General features: G+C 40.8%; 1 protein-coding gene across 1 annotated transcript in view; it reads left to right on the forward strand.

Moving 5' to 3' along the window:
* The first annotated feature begins 3,052 nt into the window (after window positions 1-3,052).
* Window positions 3,053-17,565, forward strand: part of LOC141289049 (sodium- and chloride-dependent GABA transporter 2-like) — a 32,207-nt gene continuing 17,694 nt past the window's right edge. The window contains exons 1-5 of the mRNA XM_073821238.1: window positions 3,053-3,191; window positions 3,729-3,863; window positions 4,108-4,248; window positions 4,373-4,460; window positions 4,548-4,680. Of these exons, the coding sequence (XP_073677339.1) occupies window positions 3,053-3,191; window positions 3,729-3,863; window positions 4,108-4,248; window positions 4,373-4,460; window positions 4,548-4,680 (636 nt within the window). The remainder of the gene's footprint in view (window positions 3,192-3,728; window positions 3,864-4,107; window positions 4,249-4,372; window positions 4,461-4,547; window positions 4,681-17,565) is intronic.

Here is a 17,565-nt window from a genome sequence, read left to right on the forward strand (position 1 = left end):
GCTAGCTGATATGGAGTTGCAGAGTTACTTATCAAAAGCTGTCTAAAGTACCCTGGAAATCCAGAGGTCTCGCGAGAGCACAATTTGAATTGTCTCTGCAAGACACTCTGGCCTCGAGCAATGATGCATGTTACTGCAATACGTAAGCAATTCTGGGAAACCAATCAAATCAGTGTATCTGATGTAGGCGGGCCAGAGGCGAGCTAAGCTGATGACGACAGCGCTGCGACGTATGGAATCATTCAGTAAACATTGAAAGGGATCTATTCTACAGATGAAAATCTGTTGTTTGAAATGGCTTTGGCCGCTACAAAAGAGGAACAGAAAGCCGCGCTCGAATCGTTCCTTTGCAAGAAGGACGTTTTTGCTGTTTTGCGGACTGGATACGGCAAGAGTTTAATCTATCAGTTAGCTCCGCTGGTAGTTAAGGGTATGGGGCGACCATGAAGGGGAACAGATCCGAAGCGGGCAATGCCAGATAGCATTCGGCAGTCTCGAGTCCTGGCTGTTAAAAAAGAAGTGGTGATAAATGTTATCGAACAAGGTCTACCGGGACAACCTGATCGGGATTGTGGTGGATGAGGTCCATCTCATTTACAAATGGTAAGAGTCACTTGGTAAACTTACTGTAACGAAAAACGGAACTATTCAATAGTAATACAGTAGCCTAACTTGAACAGGACGATATGTCTCGCTGCTGAATGAAACGCTAGCGTCTATCCACATATTAGTTGATAGTTAATGAATAGTTTGATCGGACCTAATTGTTTTAATGAGATTGATTCGGCTGTCGTAATTAATAGTTATTAATCTTGTCACATTGTTTATGTTATAACATTGAAATCCACTCTTATATGTTCACCGTCGCTCTGGATACGTCACACCATGTATTGTTGTGATTGGTCTGGAGTTATCCAATTGCGTGCAGTGAGAATTTCAATTTCCTTTTCATTGCTTGAGGCCAGACCCATAATCTTAATAGATTAGGGTCTGGATTTTTCCAGGCTATGTCTAAAGGGTACTATCAAAAAAATCAAAGTGATAATACAAATGTGTCATTACACATTCATCTGATCTGCAGGATCCTAGGGTTCTTTGGGAAATATTATTATAATATTATAATACTTATAAGCGGTCTTTTTATGCTTTAAGTAAAGTGACACGAGTAACATGGCAAGATATGAGACTTATAATACGTTATAACTATGAGGAGGTAATCATACTCATAAAAGCTATAACCACAAATAAGTAAAAATTATAATGCATTAAAACTGTTCTTATGAATACTCATGGGATTATATAACATATTATAAGATTTTTATAATGCATTATGCATTCATTTTAATGCCTTAAGAATACCCTTATAATGTATTATAATTACGGGCTTCATAGAAAGTGTTACCATAACTTCTAATGCCAACTGCCTTGAGTGATGCCAACTTACTGAGTAATTTATAAACGCATATAGAAAAGAGAGAAAGGGTTTTATTTTCACTGAATCATTAACAACTGAAACAGTGGACTTAAAATAAATTATTCATTAAATTATGCTTATATTTGTTGATTAATTACTAAATGAAACACCACTAATTATTACACAGTATAGACTATTATTGACTTTAAATTTACAAGTAGTAATTAATAGAGACACTAATTTGGGCAAACAGCACTAATTACTTGCTTAAGACTTGACGCTTAAAGTTGAGGACTTGCAACTCGATTTGGACTTGACTCAGGACTTGTCTGTCGCGACTCGAGACTTACTTGTGACTTGCAAAACAATGACTTGGTCCCACCTCTAGGCATAGCTGATGGGCACGCACTGCAAGCAATAACCTCCCTGTGCTGAGTTGTATTATGTGTCAATGATAGCCAGAGATATAGGCTATTGTGAAAAGCATCAAAAATTGTGTTTGGCTGTGCAAGTTTATGATAGGGATAGCTCCACCCTGGCGCCGCCACTGCTTCCCACAGATAATCACAAAGACCAGGGTATCAGAAATGCCCCTGAAAACCCAAAAGTGCAATAATAAATTATTAAAATGCCACAGAAACCTTAGGTATGGTATTTATTTATCTCCAACAAACAAATATTTGTGTATGTAGTCTGCTTGAGGCTCCTATATTTGCCCTTTACTTTTCCTCTTCCTCTAGGGCAGGGTTGGCAAACTCTGTTCCTGGAGAGCCGCAGTCCATTAGAGTAATAAAAACTCTAAAAAAAACTTCTAATGAACTTCTGATTAAAAACTCACCTGCCTGTAGCTTCCTAGTAACCCTTCAGACCTTAATTAGCTTGATCAGCTAGTGTGTCTGATTAGGGTTGAAGCAAAACTCTGCAGGGCTGTGGCTGTCCAGGACTGATGTTCGCCACCCCTGCTCAAGGGTGACCAGACGTCCTTGTTTTCCAGGGACAGTCCCGGTTTTGGTGTTGTGTCCCCGATTGAAGCTGTCCCCGGAATTTTTACTGGTTTACAGTTCAAAACAACCCGCAAATACACTGTAAAAACTAGACCAATTTAGCCAGCAGGCGATCGTTTGATTGTGATTATTTTCAACATCAACGCTGCGAGCTGCTACTATGATAAGCTTAGACGAGAGCAGAGCGCTATTATCATCAGTTATCAAAAGGGGTGCCATTGTTTCAATGTAGTCACATTCTAATACACATGTTAACGTAATACTGTTTGTGCGCACTGTATAACACGGCATGATAAGGTTGCGGGATTGTTTTGCACAAAATAAGCCTTTTAAACATTCATTAAACCTCAGCTGTCACAACTTGCTAAGAAAATCTTGTTATTTTAACAGTGTAAATAGCATCTTATCATTATTTTAACAGTGTAAATAGCATCTGGGAGTGGTTATTTGCATTAAGTATTAATAACGATAGAGGCTATTTACACAGGCACATATTTTACCTGACGCTCACCAAGCGTTATATTAAACAACAGATTTTGTCAGTTTCAGACTCCCCCACAGACTATTTGTTTCTGAAATCTTACCGTAGAATTACAGTAGTCTTGAGAGCAGGATCTGAAAGCAGAGTGAAGAAATGAACAGAATAGAAGGACAAATACAGGAGCGAGGGTACTGGGGCAGTAAAGCAGAGTTTCTTCTGGCTGTGGCAGGGAATGTGGTTGGTCTGGGTAACGTGTGGAGGTTTCCTTACCTCTGCTACAAGAATGGAGGAGGTATGATATAGCCTGAATATATATTTCATTATAGCTGCACTATTATGGAGCTTATAATATGACAAAACTATTTGATTTTGAATTGTGAATTTTTGAATTATTGACAAGTGTCAGTTAACAAAATAGTATAATTATTTGGCATTTAACATAATTCTGAATTGAATTTTTTGAATTTGAATATTGAACATTTGAAATTTAACAAATTTTTTATGATGTTTTTTTTAAATACATGTATTTTCAAACAGCTGATTTTTTTGTGTTGATTTGATGTTCTGAATTTCTTCTTCATCTTGAAAACTTAAAGCTCTATTTTAAAAATGGAATATGCAGCAGAGTTCAGAACAAAATGCTTTTTTTTGCAAACTGAGGCTGAAACTGAAGAGTTTATATTCAGCCCTAATTAAACACACCTGATCCAGCTAATTACGTCCTTACAGCTTATTTGAAAACTATATGGTATTTTTGTTGGAGCAAGTTTGGAACTAAGTTTGACACTTGTGCTTTAGATAATGTATTATTGCCCTGGTGTGTTCTCAGGGGCGTTCCTGATACCCTACCTGGTGTTTGTGATTACCTGTGGGGTGCCTCTGTTCCTGCTAGAAACCTCTATGGGACAGTACACACATGAAGGGGTCATTACATGTTGGCGTTGCCTTTGTCCACTGGCTGAAGGCGAGAGTCATAAAAAATAACTTATTAATGTTTTATTTTGAAATAATTAAAAAAAAGATTAAAAATACTTGATTTTTTTTTTGATTAATTGCAAATTTTTGCATTCAAAATTATATTTGCCTTAATGCCTACATTTTTAAATATAGACTAGTTATTTGGCTCTAGCAAATCTGCATTTGTCCTAGATCTAATTGATTCCAGTTTTGATTCTCTTTTAGTCAGTATATCTGTTTCCTTTTGTCAGGTGTGGGCTATGCAGGACTGCTGATGTTGCTGTACAGTTGTACGTATTACATCATTATTCTGGCCTGGGCGCTTTTCTACCTCTTCTTCTCTTTTAGTTCCCAACTTCCATGGGCCAGCTGTGACAACATCTGGAACACAGGTGGTAATCTGCAAAATTAATAAACATTACATGAAAAAAAGTATATGCTCATAATTATAGCTAAAATTGCTATTAAACAAAACAAACAAAACAAACAAACAAACAAAAAAACTCTCTGTCTTAGATGACTGTCTAAATCTTGCTGAAAGAAATATGACCCTCAACTGGACAAGACTGATTCATTCTACACCTGCAGCTACTGAGTTCTGGGAGTAAATAAACACAAATAGATTTATTTGAACATTAGCAATACAAAGTCTAAAACTTTCAATTTGTATTAAAAAAATCACCTTATACAGACGCAGAGTGCTGTCTCTTTCTGGAGGTATTGAGGAGGTCGGTAAGATCAACTGGGAGATTCTTCTGTGTCTCATTACAATGTGGATCATATGTTATTTCTCCATCTGGAAAGGAATCAAATCTACAGGCAAGGTAAGCAAGAATATACAAGTAAAAATATTTACCAAAATAAGAGGAATCATACAAGCATCCGGCGTAAAACATGCCAAATTGGGGGTGCAGATCACTCCGCTGCAGCGACCCATGATTGAAGGGAGCAGGCCAAGAGAGAAAGAAGAAGAAGAAGAGGAATCGTACAAAATTAATGTGCTTGTTTATTTAGCACTGACCTGAATACAATATTTCACAAAAAAATGTTTACATATAGTCCACCAGAAACAATAATAGTTGAATTTATAAAAATGACCCAGTTCAAAAATTTACATCCCCATTTTTCTTATTCTTCTCCCCGCAGCTTGCGTTTCTAAGCTGTGCTTTGGCAGCGAGCTAAACAATGTCCCCAGTAAAGGTCATAGGCAGTTTGTGTTTTATACTCTCTTAACTGTAGACCAACTTGTGAAACTGTAACATAAAGTAACAAAATAATGTAAAGATATTTTATCTAACAGAAGCATTGTTACTTAACGCAGCATTTTACTCCACTTGAACACGTCACGGGGTGAGTAGATTAGCGTAACACCACCCATATGTATATTGAAAGAAACAAGGCGTAATTTTTACCCAGAAGGGGTTCAGAAAAAAAAATGGCAGCTGGCAGCAGGAAGTACCTGCCATTGACAGCCGGAAGCCAGTTACTGGCATTCGGAGGGTAGGAGGGACCTGCCACTTGGTGACAGCCAATCAGCATCGACCAACTTAGCAGCAACCAATCATATGCAACTACGACAGACACGAATGGTAGTGAAATTAATGATCGGAGTAATGAATAATTGTTGCCTTGTATGTTTGATTTTAACTTTTATGTTAGCGAACGACAGTGTAACTGTCTACTATAGTTAATCGTTAATCTTAGTATGTTAGTGGGCTACCATTAACTTAAAAAAATTCGTTTACTATTAAAAATTAACATGATCAAATAATCTGACATCATACAAAGCCTGTTGCGAATTTAAAGGCTTTATTAAACAACCGCAACAATGTTGTTTCTTGAAATACTACAAATGTAAAACTGAACCTTCATAACACAGCTTAAATTATTACAAAATAAAGGTAATAAGCCTGTGTACTTTTGTAATTCTGTCTTTAATCAGTTTACTGAATTTTTGAATATATATATTTATTCCATGGAATGTCTGGATACTGGATTCTGATTGGCTGGCAGGTGTGCAGTAAAACCGTTTAATGCACAGGTAGTTCCAAGTCAGTTAAATCACCGTTCTATATTAATGTGCTGCTTTAATTGATGCACGCAAACACACACACACACACAGAGAGAGAGAGAGAGAGAGAGAGAGAGAGAGAGAGGTCGGACTCGGAGATTGCACTGTGCTGCGCACATACATAAACTTCTTGTCAGCACTTCCCCGCGATTCTTATTGTTAAAATATCCTAGATACTAGATCGCTACATTATATTCCTCAGCAACGATATATATATTCCTTCTCGCTCACTCTCGGTTGATCGATAATTTACTGAAACAAATGCTATAATTAATTCAAATAAATGTGATCTTACCGCACTATTTCATCTCTGTGTGATTTGAAGCAGGCAGAATGCTAGAGCTGCGTGTCATAACTGACGAAAATAACAGTCTTTTTTACCTATTTGGTCAAATATTGTGCTGCAAAGAGCAGTACTAGTTTTAACTTGTCTATAACTTGGCAAATAACCATGGAATAAGCGGGATAATCAACGGCTTGCCGTGCATTAAAGGATTTAAAATGCACTTCGTGGAGGCAACCAGGTTATTAGCCTCCACGTCGTGCATTTAAAATCCTTTAATGCACAGCAAACCGTTGATTATCCCTTACATATTGGTCTCTCTATAAAAATTTTTACACACACATATTATATATATATATATGGGCAATATCACACGAGTAGACTTGAGATATGGCTGTATATCGGCACGGTTGTGATTCGCCATAGGCACAAGGCCGCAGGCCACAGATTATTTATGGGGTTCAGGTCAGGTGAGTTGGCAGGCCAATTGAGCACAATAATACCATGGTCAGTAAACCATTTACCAGTGGTTTTGGCACTGTGAGCAGGTGCCAGGTCGTGCTGAAAAATGAAATCTTCATCTCCATAAAGCTTTTCAGAAGATGGAAGCATGAAGTGCTCCAAAATCTCCTGATAGCTAGCTGCATTGACCCTGCCCTTGATAAAACACAGTGGTCCAAAGTACTTTTTTCGGATGAAAGCAAATTTTGCATGTCATTTGGAAATCAAGGTGCCAGAGTCTGGAGGAAGACTGGGGAGAGGGAAATGCCAAAATGCCTGAAGTCCAGTGTCAAGTACCCACAGTCAGTGATGGTCTGGGGTGCCATGTCAGCTGCTGGTGTTGGTCCACTGTGTTTTATCAAGGGCAGGGTCAATGCAGCTAGCTATCAGGAGATTTTGGAGCACTTCATGCTTCCATCTGCTGAAAAGCTTTATGGAGATGAAGATTTCATTTTTCAGCACGACCTGGCATCTGCTCACAGTGCCAAAACCACTGGTAAATGGTTTACTGACCATGGTATTACTGTGCTCAATTGGCCTGCCACCTCTCCTGACCTGAACCCCATAGAGATTCTGTGGGATATTGTGAAGAGAAAGTTGAGAGACGCAAGACCCAACACTCTGGATGAGCTTAAGGCCGCTATCGACCTTAAGGCCGCTCTCCTCAACCACTGGTGGTGGTTGAGGAGAGATCCCCCATATGATTGTAAAGCGCTTTGGGTGTACGGAAATACACATGAAAGCGCTATACAAATGCATCATTCATTCATTCATTCATTCATCGAAGCATCCTGGGCCTTCATAACACCTCAGCAGTGCCACAGGCTGATTGCCTCCATGCCACGCCGCATTGAAGCAGTCATTTCTGCAAAAGGATTCCCGACCAAGTATTGAGTGCATAACTGAACATAATTATTTGAAGGTTGACTTTTTTTGTATTAAAAACACTTTTCTTTTATTGGTCGGATGAAATATGCTAATTTTTTGAGATAGGAATTTTGGGTTTTCGTGAGCTGTATGCCAAAATCATCAATATTAAAACAATAAAAGGCTAGAACTACTTTCAAATGTGTGTAATGAATCTAAAATATATGAAAGTCTAATGTTTATCAGTACACTACAGAAAATAATGAACTTTATCACAATATGCTAATTTTTTTAAAAGGACCTGTAAGCAAGGCTTAAGAACAGCCTCTGCAAAGGAACTACCTCAGTGGAGTTTCTGGAGAGTAGAGGCTTCAGCAGGAAGACTCTCAGTATGAGAGGAAGCCTAACAACACTCAATCCTACGAACAGTGCTACCTGGAGTAGAGTTGGGAAAACCAAGGTTAAGACCAACTCGAGGCTGGGAACGAAGGGACTGCGTAACCCATACTATACAGGTTTTTAGAAAAGAACCCAGCTCTTGGAGGGAACTTTACCACTTATGTGGATTTCAGGAAGTGCTCAAAGACTTGCTTGTGCACTCACCACTGATGTGGGTTTTAGGAAGTGCTCAAGACTTGCTTGCGCACTTACCACTATTGTGGATTTGAGGAGGTGCCCAGAGCACAGCGTGGGACTCACCATTTTGCTATATTTTAGCGGTAGCAAAATCTCTGAACTGGAAGCAGAGCTTCTGGAAAGTGGAGGCTTCAGCAGAAAGAATCTCAAAATGAGAGGAACCTAACGACGCTCAATCCAAAGGAAAGCTCTTAGGAGTGGAGGTCTCAGCATGATGACCCTCTAAATGAGGGGAGAACTGGCTACACTCAACGCTTGAAAGTAACAAAACTCACAGAAGAGTTTACATGCTGAAATCAGAGCTCTGTAGAGTGGAAGCTTCAAGAATGAATCTCTAAAGAGAGAAAGCCTGACAACACTCAGTCCTGGTGAGTGAGATTAACACTCCACCAAGAATAGTAAGCGAGGCTCAAAGGGGCCTACCAGCTGTTATAACTGTGAGAATGGGCCTAGTAAGTGAGCTCTTTAAGAATGAAGGTCTCAGTACAATGACTCTCAAAATGAGAGGAGACCTGATTACACCATGCTACCTCAACTGGAGTTGGAAAACCAGGGTTTTAGAACCAACTCAAGGATGGGAACGAAGGGACCGTACATGTTTTTAGAAAAGAACCGTACAGGTTTCTAGAAAAGAACCAGACACTTGGAGGGATCTTTACCACTTATGTGGGTTTTAGGAAGTGCTCAAAGACTCGCTTGTGCACTTACCACTCATGTGGGTTTTAAGAAGTGCTCAAAGACTTGCTTGTGCACTTACCACTACTGTGGGTTTAAGGAGGTGCCCAGAGCTGAGCGTGGGACATCACCATGTTATGATGGTAGCAGTTTTGCTCACAAGAGGCCTATAGTTTCTGGAGAGCAGAGGCTTCAGCAGAACAACTCTTTAAATGAGAGGAAGCCCAGCGACGCTCGATCCTAGGGGGAAGCTCTCAGGAGTGGAGGTCTCCGCATGATAACCTTCTAATGAGGGGAGACCTGACTACACTCAATGCTAGGAAGTACAAAACTCACAGAAGAGTCAACATAATATAAGCAGAACTCTGTAGAGTGGAGGCTTCATGAATGAATCTCTAAAGAGAGAAAAGCCTAACAACACCCAACTTTGGCAGAGGGGCTCTAGCACAAAACCAAGAATAGTTAGCGAGGCTCAAGGGAGCCTTCCAGCTATTAAAACTGTGAGAATGGGTCTAGTAAGTGAGCTCTCAGAGTGAAGGTCTCAACACAACGACTCTTGAATGAGAGGAGACCTGAATGCACAATGCTACCGAGAATGGAGTTGGGAAAAACCAAGGTTATGACCAACTCAATGATGGGAACGAAGGAACTGCGTAACCCATACCGAATAGGTTTTCAGAGAAGAACCCAACACTTGGAGAGAACTCACCACCATGTGGATTTTTAGGAAGTGCTCAGAGACTCGCTTGTGCACTTACCACTAAATGTGGATTTGAGGGGTGCCAAAAGCTCAGCATGGGCCAACACCAAATTAATATCTCATGACGGTAGCAGTGCTTACAGTAGACCTACGTACTATAAGCGGAGCTTATGAAGAGTGGAGGCTTCAGCAGAAAGACTCTCTGAACGAGAGGAAGCCTGATGACACTCAGTTCTAGAGGGAGAACTCTCACGAGTGGAGGTCTCTGCATAACGACTCTCTACGCGAGAGGAGACCTAGCTACACCCAACGCTACAGCAAGTAATGAAGCTCAGAATAAGCCTTCATACTAAGCGGAGTTCTGAAGAGCGGAGGCTTCAGCAGAAAGACTCTCTGAAACGAGAGAAAGCCTGACGATGCTCAATCCAGGTGGAGAGCTCTCATGAGTGGAGGTCTCTGCATAACGACTCTCTAAGCGAGAGGAGACCTAGCTACACTGAACACTAAAGGCAGTTAGTGAAGCTCAAAACAGCCTACATGAACTACCTGAGTGGAGCTCTGCAGTGCGAAGGCTGCAGCTAGACGATTCTCAAAACAAGAAATAAGTCTAACAGCACACAGTCTAGGCTGTAAGAAAGACTGTGGGAGCAAAAGGTCTCAGCATAATGACTCTCTAGGCAACAGGAGACCTATTCAGCAGCACTTAAAAGTGGAGGCTTCAGCAGAAAGACTCTCTAAACCGAGAGGAGGCCTAACAACACTCCGTTCCAACTCACTCTGAAAGGGGAAACTCCTAAGAGTGGAGGTCTCACTTGTATGTGTACAAATACTCAAAGGGAAGGGACCTGACTACACTCAACACCTAGAGGCAGTTAATTATGCACGGCACAAATAAACCGCCTCAGTGGAGTTTCGGAGAGCGGAGGCTTCAGCAGAGTGATTCTCAACTCGAAGAGGCCTGACATTGCTCTATCGTGACAGGAAAATCTAGGAGTGGAGGTCTTCAACAGCACAACTCACTAAAATGAAGGGAGACCTAACTACACTCAGCCCCAGGGTAGTTAGTGAGACTCAAATAAAGCCATACTAAGGTTACCATCTGGACAGAGCTTTAGCGTATACACAGAGCTCTTTAGCAGACTCTGATGAGTGGAGGTCTAACACAGGGTTCTCTAACCAAGGGAAGACCTGACTACACTAATTTTTACGTCTAAAGTAATTAGCGAGGCTCAAAGGAGCCTACAAGCTACTAAAAACTGCCCAAGATGGAACTGTGAGAAATGGGCCTAAAAGTGAGCCTTTAGTAAGGTGAAGATCTCAGCAGACCAACTCTCAGTGAGAGGAGGCCTGATTACATAATGCTAGAAGTAGCAATACTCACAAGGGGCCTAAATTTTCCTTACTAAAGCAAAGCCCTGGGGAGTGAGGACTTTAATGCAATGACTCTAAAGAGAGGAATTTCCAACACTCAAACCCCGGGTTATTTAAAAGATGAGTGGAGGTCTCAACCCAGATTCCCGGTTCTTACACTCAGATTAGAGCGGAATCTCTGAAACGATTCTTGAAACGGAAAAAAAGGGGGACCTGCTACACCCCATAAGTGTATAAACATAAGTATACATACGCATAAATGATGTCTAGGCCGAGCTCTAAATAGCGGAGGCTTCAAAGGATAACTCAGAGGAAGCCTGACAACGCTTAACCCCCCTTTTTTACTGGAGTATTAAGAGTGGAGGTCTCAGACACTAACTCACAGACGAGACCAAACTACACTCAGTGCTAGGGACAATAAAGGCTCAGTACAGAGCCCAGCTAAAGTCTAACCTAGGCGGAGCTGGTAGACAAACAATACATACATATACAGTACAGACCAAAAGTTTGGACACACCTTCTCATTCAAAGAGTTTTCTTTATTTTCATGACTATGAAAATTGTAGATTCGCACTGAAGGCATCAAAACTATGAATTAACACATGTGGAATTATATATAATTCTATAAAATATTTAATTCTATATATACTATATATATACACTATATATACTTCTGCACAACACAACTGATGGTCCCAACCCCATTTATAAGGCAAGAAATCCCACTTATTAAACTTGACAGGGCACACCTGTGAAGTGAAAACCATTTCAAGTGACTACCTCTTGAAGCTCATCAAGAGAATGCCAAGAGTGTGCAAAGCAGTAATCAAAGCAAAAGGTGGCTACTTTGAAGAACCTCGAATATGACATATTTTCAGTTGTTTCACACTTTTTTGTTATGTATATAATTCCACGTGTTAATTCATAGTTTTGATGCCTTCAGTGTGAATCTACAATTCAATTTTTCATAGTCATGAAAATAAAGAAAACTTTGGTTCAAAGGTATGTCCAAGGTGTGTCCAAACTTTTGGTCTGTACTGTACACATATAAGTTTTATTTTTCTTCAGTTCATGTACCGGTCCATCAGACTGAGTTTATCAATCTCATCATTGGCCCTGCCCCAGAGTCTTGCGAGGGGGAAGGAGGCAGGCAGCTGAATAATCGTGAGGGAACACAGGAGAGGAGACCCTAGGTACCCGCTCCAGGCCTGCTGCTACGCCTGCGCTGGATCATTTCCCTTAGATCCCCTCTCCTACGTCGCGCATCACGTCTCCTCTGAGACCGACTTGTAGCGCTTACTCTATGAAATACCCGGACCAGCGTTTCAGAAGAAAATAGATTCGCTGCTGAGAAAGATGCCACAACAACAGTGATCAGATCTGACTCGGAAGATTTTGATTTAACAAGCGAATTGTATTTGCACAGACCACACTTGGTAAGTTGTTCAACATTTAGAACAGTGACAATGAAAAACAATATGTTTACAAATTTTCAGGCACTTAATTTTCTTTTTGTCTTTGTTTTAGGTTTTAAAAACCTATCTTTGGTTTCTTTTTCCCAGCAAGGTAAGTTATTAACTCACTATTTGTTCCTTTAAATGAACCAACAAAAAACAAACAGCATAAAATCAAAAAATAAATAAAATTACAATTTCAGTTGTAACTCAACAATTTGACAATTTGAATTTTCAATAAAACAAAGTTTCCCTATTTCAACCTTAAATTGTCCAGTCTCTCAGAAAACCAGATTTTGAATTGTCCATAGAGTTTATCCGTCACGAGGAAAGAATGTCTTCATCCAAGAAGAAAGAAAAAACAGAAGAAAAGTCATTCGATTTCCTACCCTTCGCAGAGTTCACTAAGTGGTCTTTTTTCACAGACTATCCAAGAACGGAATCCAGGGGGCTCGCCAGTCCAAACCCTCCTAAGCACCAACAGAAGGTCGGGACAGATCCAAGATACAGACTTCGACAGAGGATCGACTCATGGAAGAACAAAACCACATCAAAAAACCTGACCTTGAACAAACAAGGTCATAAAACAATAATGAATATCTTCATTGTAACAACAGTCAATAACATTGTATCAAAATAAACTCATGAAAATAAACTAATCGTTGTACATATACACATTTTAAACACAACTTGAATATATGTAAATGAATCCTTCAAATAAAGAATATTTTCTTTATATGTAACATGTCTGTGACTGTTTTTCTACTTTCCAAATACAGCTTTACACAGTTTCACATACATAAATCATACTCACAGATTTAATTCCTCCTATTTCCCTTCTTAAACAATAATAACAATTTGATTTGTAACTAGTAATAAGTCAGTTGACTTACCAAGGAGATCGTTAAATACAGAAATTTCCAGAAGGCACCTCGTCTCCTTTAAATCCGTTTCTTTCTCCTTTTTAATCAAAAATACATCCTGTAAACACTTAAGCATTTCTCTGATGCTTATAAAGTACATAAATATCAGCATATCTTTTGATATTCATGAAATAGAATGTGTTTCACTCGATTACATTACTAATTTGCTTTTATGAGTATTACAAAATAAAGTTTGTCACTTTACTTACAATATCCTTTATCAAAGTTCCTCTAGGAGATCGTTTCTCTTTCTCAATTTCTCATGAAGCAAAATGAAAATATTCTCTTCAGGAATCAAATGCAAAAATAAAGCAAAAACCGTTCTCCACATAAATCGATGCAATTGTTAAGCGAGCTGCTGCTAACTCTGCGTGCATTCCATGTGCGAAACCCGGATATCAATTTCTCTGCCGTGCCGCATTCAGCGCTCTCATTGGTCCTTCTTAAATCAAAGACGGCTGACTATTGGCCACATATACAACCAATTAATAGTATGTGTTTACATAAAATTAAGATTTTCTTTTAGAAATAAACTTATTTTAAATATGTTTTAATACTTTATGTATTATTAGATTTCCACTTAAAATTTATAAATTAGTTTTCTTCCTCTGTTACTCTCTGGTAACCTTGGTTACACTTCCCCCTCCTAAATCACAGCACGTCCCTGTGCGTGGGAGTCACACAGGTGAATCTACACTGGGTCCAGTATTGTTATATGCAATATGATCATGTTCATCTACTGATTCTGATAGTGCAGAGCTCAAGCCTTGCAACAAAGACTGAATGACTGAAATCAATGGATTTCCCAACCGTGCATACTGCAGCTTGTCTGGTGGTCTACTCTGTCTTTTTGAGCGTCTTGGTTCCATATCCCCTGCCTCATCTGCCACCGTTGGAATGTCTGGAAGATGTCTGACAGAGGGTGATGGAGGATGGGTGTTCTCTACATGTGCATCAGGTCCAACTTCATTCACCACTTCAAAGGACTCATCTGGTACCTCGCTTGAGTCATTACATTCTTGCTCTGAGATTACTTGTACTAATTCATCTTCTCTATTCTTTTCAGGCTCAACTCCAGAGGCATCCGGTTCTCCATGACACATCTCAGGTGAGTTTCTCTCTACCCCAATACTGGTTAAGTTTCTTTCAGCAGGTGCAGATTCCCTTAACCGATCCAGGACAACAGATGGCGGACTCTCGGACACAACTTCAGGTAAGTTCCTTGTAACCAATGAACTCTCTGAATGGTGAGTAGGTCTCCCTTCCAGAATAACTTTAGTAGTGAACTCTAATGACTCTCCAGGTACATCAAAGTGAACAGATTCACTGTCTGATTCAGACTGAGAATGCACAGTCTCTTCTTCAGCAGCATTTTCAATTCTGGACTGAGCTCGGGTTCTTGGCCTACGATGTTCTTTCTGCTGGGCAGAATCTGAAAACTCAGTGTTGGGTAAAAACCCACAGGGCAAAAGCAAATCACGATGCAAAGTACGCATCGGACCTTCCTTTCCTTCCGGGCAAACCGTGTAGACTGGGATACCACTGTTTTTCTTTAACACAACATAGACGTTAGGTTCCCATCTGTCCGCTATTTTGTGTTTTCCTCTTAGCCGGACATTCCTTACTAGGACTCGATCACCTACATCCAGAACAGAGGCAACTACATTCCTATCAAACCTCCTCTTATTTCTTCCAGCCACCTTCAAAGCGTTGCGACTGGCAAGGCGGTAGCTCTCCTCTAGCCGGTCCTTGAGAGATTTTACATACTGCGAGTGAGAATGAGAGGAGTCACTGACTGGAAGTCCAAACGCGAGATCCACGGGTAACCGAGGTTGTCGGCCAAACATCATTTCGTAAGGCGAGTACCCCGTCGCATCATTTTTTGTGCAATTGTAAGCATGCACAAGCGGTTTAACAAATTCCTTCCAGTGGGCTTTCTTGTCATTCTCCAGGGTTCCCAGCATTTGCAGCAAGGTCCTGTTAAACCTCTCTACTGGGTTCCCTCTCGGATGATAGGGCGTCGTTCTCACCTTACGGATACCCGCGACTTTGCACAGTTCTTGAATGGTCCGTGATTCGAAATCTGGGCCCTGATCACTATGCAATTTTTCTGGGAAGCCGTAGTGTAGTAAGAAATGGTCCCAGAGACATCTGGCCACTGTTCGAGCCTTCTGGTCCTTGGTAGGTACTGCAATAGCATATCTTGTAAAATGATCTGTAATGACCAATATATCCTTCGTATTGCTATTGTCTGGCTCTACTGTTAAGTAGTCCATACAGACCAGCTCCAGAGGTCTGCTGGTCTTTATGTTCACTAATGGAGCTGCTTTCTGTGGTGGAGATTTTCTCCGAATGCAACGTTCACAGGTTTTTACTTTTCTCTCCACAGCATCAGCCATTTTAGGCCAATAGAACCTGGAACGGAGGAGGTCAAGAGTTCGCTCCAGACCTAAATGACCCATGTCGTCATGTAAACTGGTAAGTACCATCTCTCGAAGATCCTCGGGTAACACAAGTTGGCTCAACTCTCTACCTTGATCAATTCTTTTCCGATATAACACTCCATTCTTCACTTCAAGTTTATTCCACTGTCTCATCCACATAGACATTGTAGGTGACAGGTTCTTCCTACCAAGAGGTTTTTCACCAGACTCTAGGTACTCCAGGACTTCCTTCAACTCGGGATCTGCTCGTTGCCGGTTTACTAAATCTTCCTCAGAGAGGTAAGGGACCACAGGTAGGCCATGTTCAAATTCTTCTCGGAATTCTTGAGGTAATGCATCCGCATTCATCGTCAAGGATTCTGCTAATGTCATCCAAACAGGACAATGTCCATCCTGTGACTGGCTAACCTGATGTTTCTCACACACAGCCTTTACTGCTTCTGGCAGGATCACAGGCGAATGTTTGTCAACTTCAGCTAGATGGTTCAGAGTGAATTGCTTTATTCTCTCCTGTTCTTTTTGGGACTCTAGATCATTCATCAGCTGACCGTTTGGGCGCCTGGACAACCCATCAGCATCCTGGTTTTGGGCTCCTGCTCTATATTGGATCTTGAAATTGTACGTTGATAACCCAGACAGCCATCTATAACTGGTTGAGTCCAATTTGGCAGAAGTTAGGATATAAGTTAAGGGATTACTGTCAGTTACAACAGTAAATTCAGTCCCGTACAAATAGTCGCTGAACTTCGTGGTAATAGCCCACTTGAGGGCCAAAAACTCAAGCTTATGAGCCGGGTATCGGGCTTCACTCTTATTTAATCCACGACTAGCATAAGCAAGAACCCTCAACTGCCCGTCCTGTTCCTGATACAATGCGGCGCCTAAGCCGACAGTGCTGGCGTCCGTATGTAATATATAGGGCAATCTAGAGTCAGCGTATCCCAAAACCGGAGCAGTTGTTAATTTCTCCACAATTGTTTCAAACGCCTCCTGACAAGAAACATCCCATCTGTCTCCCAGCTTCCCTTTTGGATCGTAGTATTGTCGGTTTGTGTCCTTACTCTTTCTTCCCTTCCGAAGTGGGGGATATCCTGCCGTGAGGTTGTTGAGAGGCTTAACTATTTTCGAGAAGTCCTGAACAAACCTCCTGTAATATCCGGCAAATCCCAAGAATGATTTCAGCTCTTTAAGAGTCTGTGGCCTTGGCCAGGTTTTAATGGCCTCAATTTTGTCTGGGTCCGTTTCCACGCCATACTCAGAAACAATATGCCCCAAATATCGCACTGATGTCTGAAAAAATTTACATTTTTCAGGCGAAAGTTTCAAGCCATATTCTTTTAGACATGTGAGGACCTGCACTAGTCGGTGTTCGTGCTCTTCAAGGGTTTCTGAAAAAACTATAAGGTCGTCTATGAAAACTAGCACCTTTTTTCGGTTCAGATCGCCCATACAGCGCTCCATGAGCCTTTGAAAGGAACTGGGAGCATTTGTAATCCCTTGTGGCATTCTATTAAACTCCCAGAATCCTTGGGGGCATACAAAAGCTGTCTTGTGTTTATCTGTTTCCTCCATCTCGATCTGGTAGTATCCCGACTTCAGATCTAAGACGGAGAACCATTTCGAACCAGTTAAAACAGAAAACACCTCCTCCAGATTGGGAAGCGCATAGGCGTCCTTTATAGTTTGTGAATTAAGTTTCCTGAAGTCGATGCACAGGCGCACTGAATTGTTCTTCTTCCTCACTACCACTATAGGGGACGCAAATGGGGACTCAGATTCACGAA

This window comes from Garra rufa, chromosome 16 (assembly GCF_049309525.1).
Source record: "Garra rufa chromosome 16, GarRuf1.0, whole genome shotgun sequence".
NCBI classification, from domain to species: domain Eukaryota; kingdom Metazoa; phylum Chordata; class Actinopteri; order Cypriniformes; family Cyprinidae; genus Garra; species Garra rufa.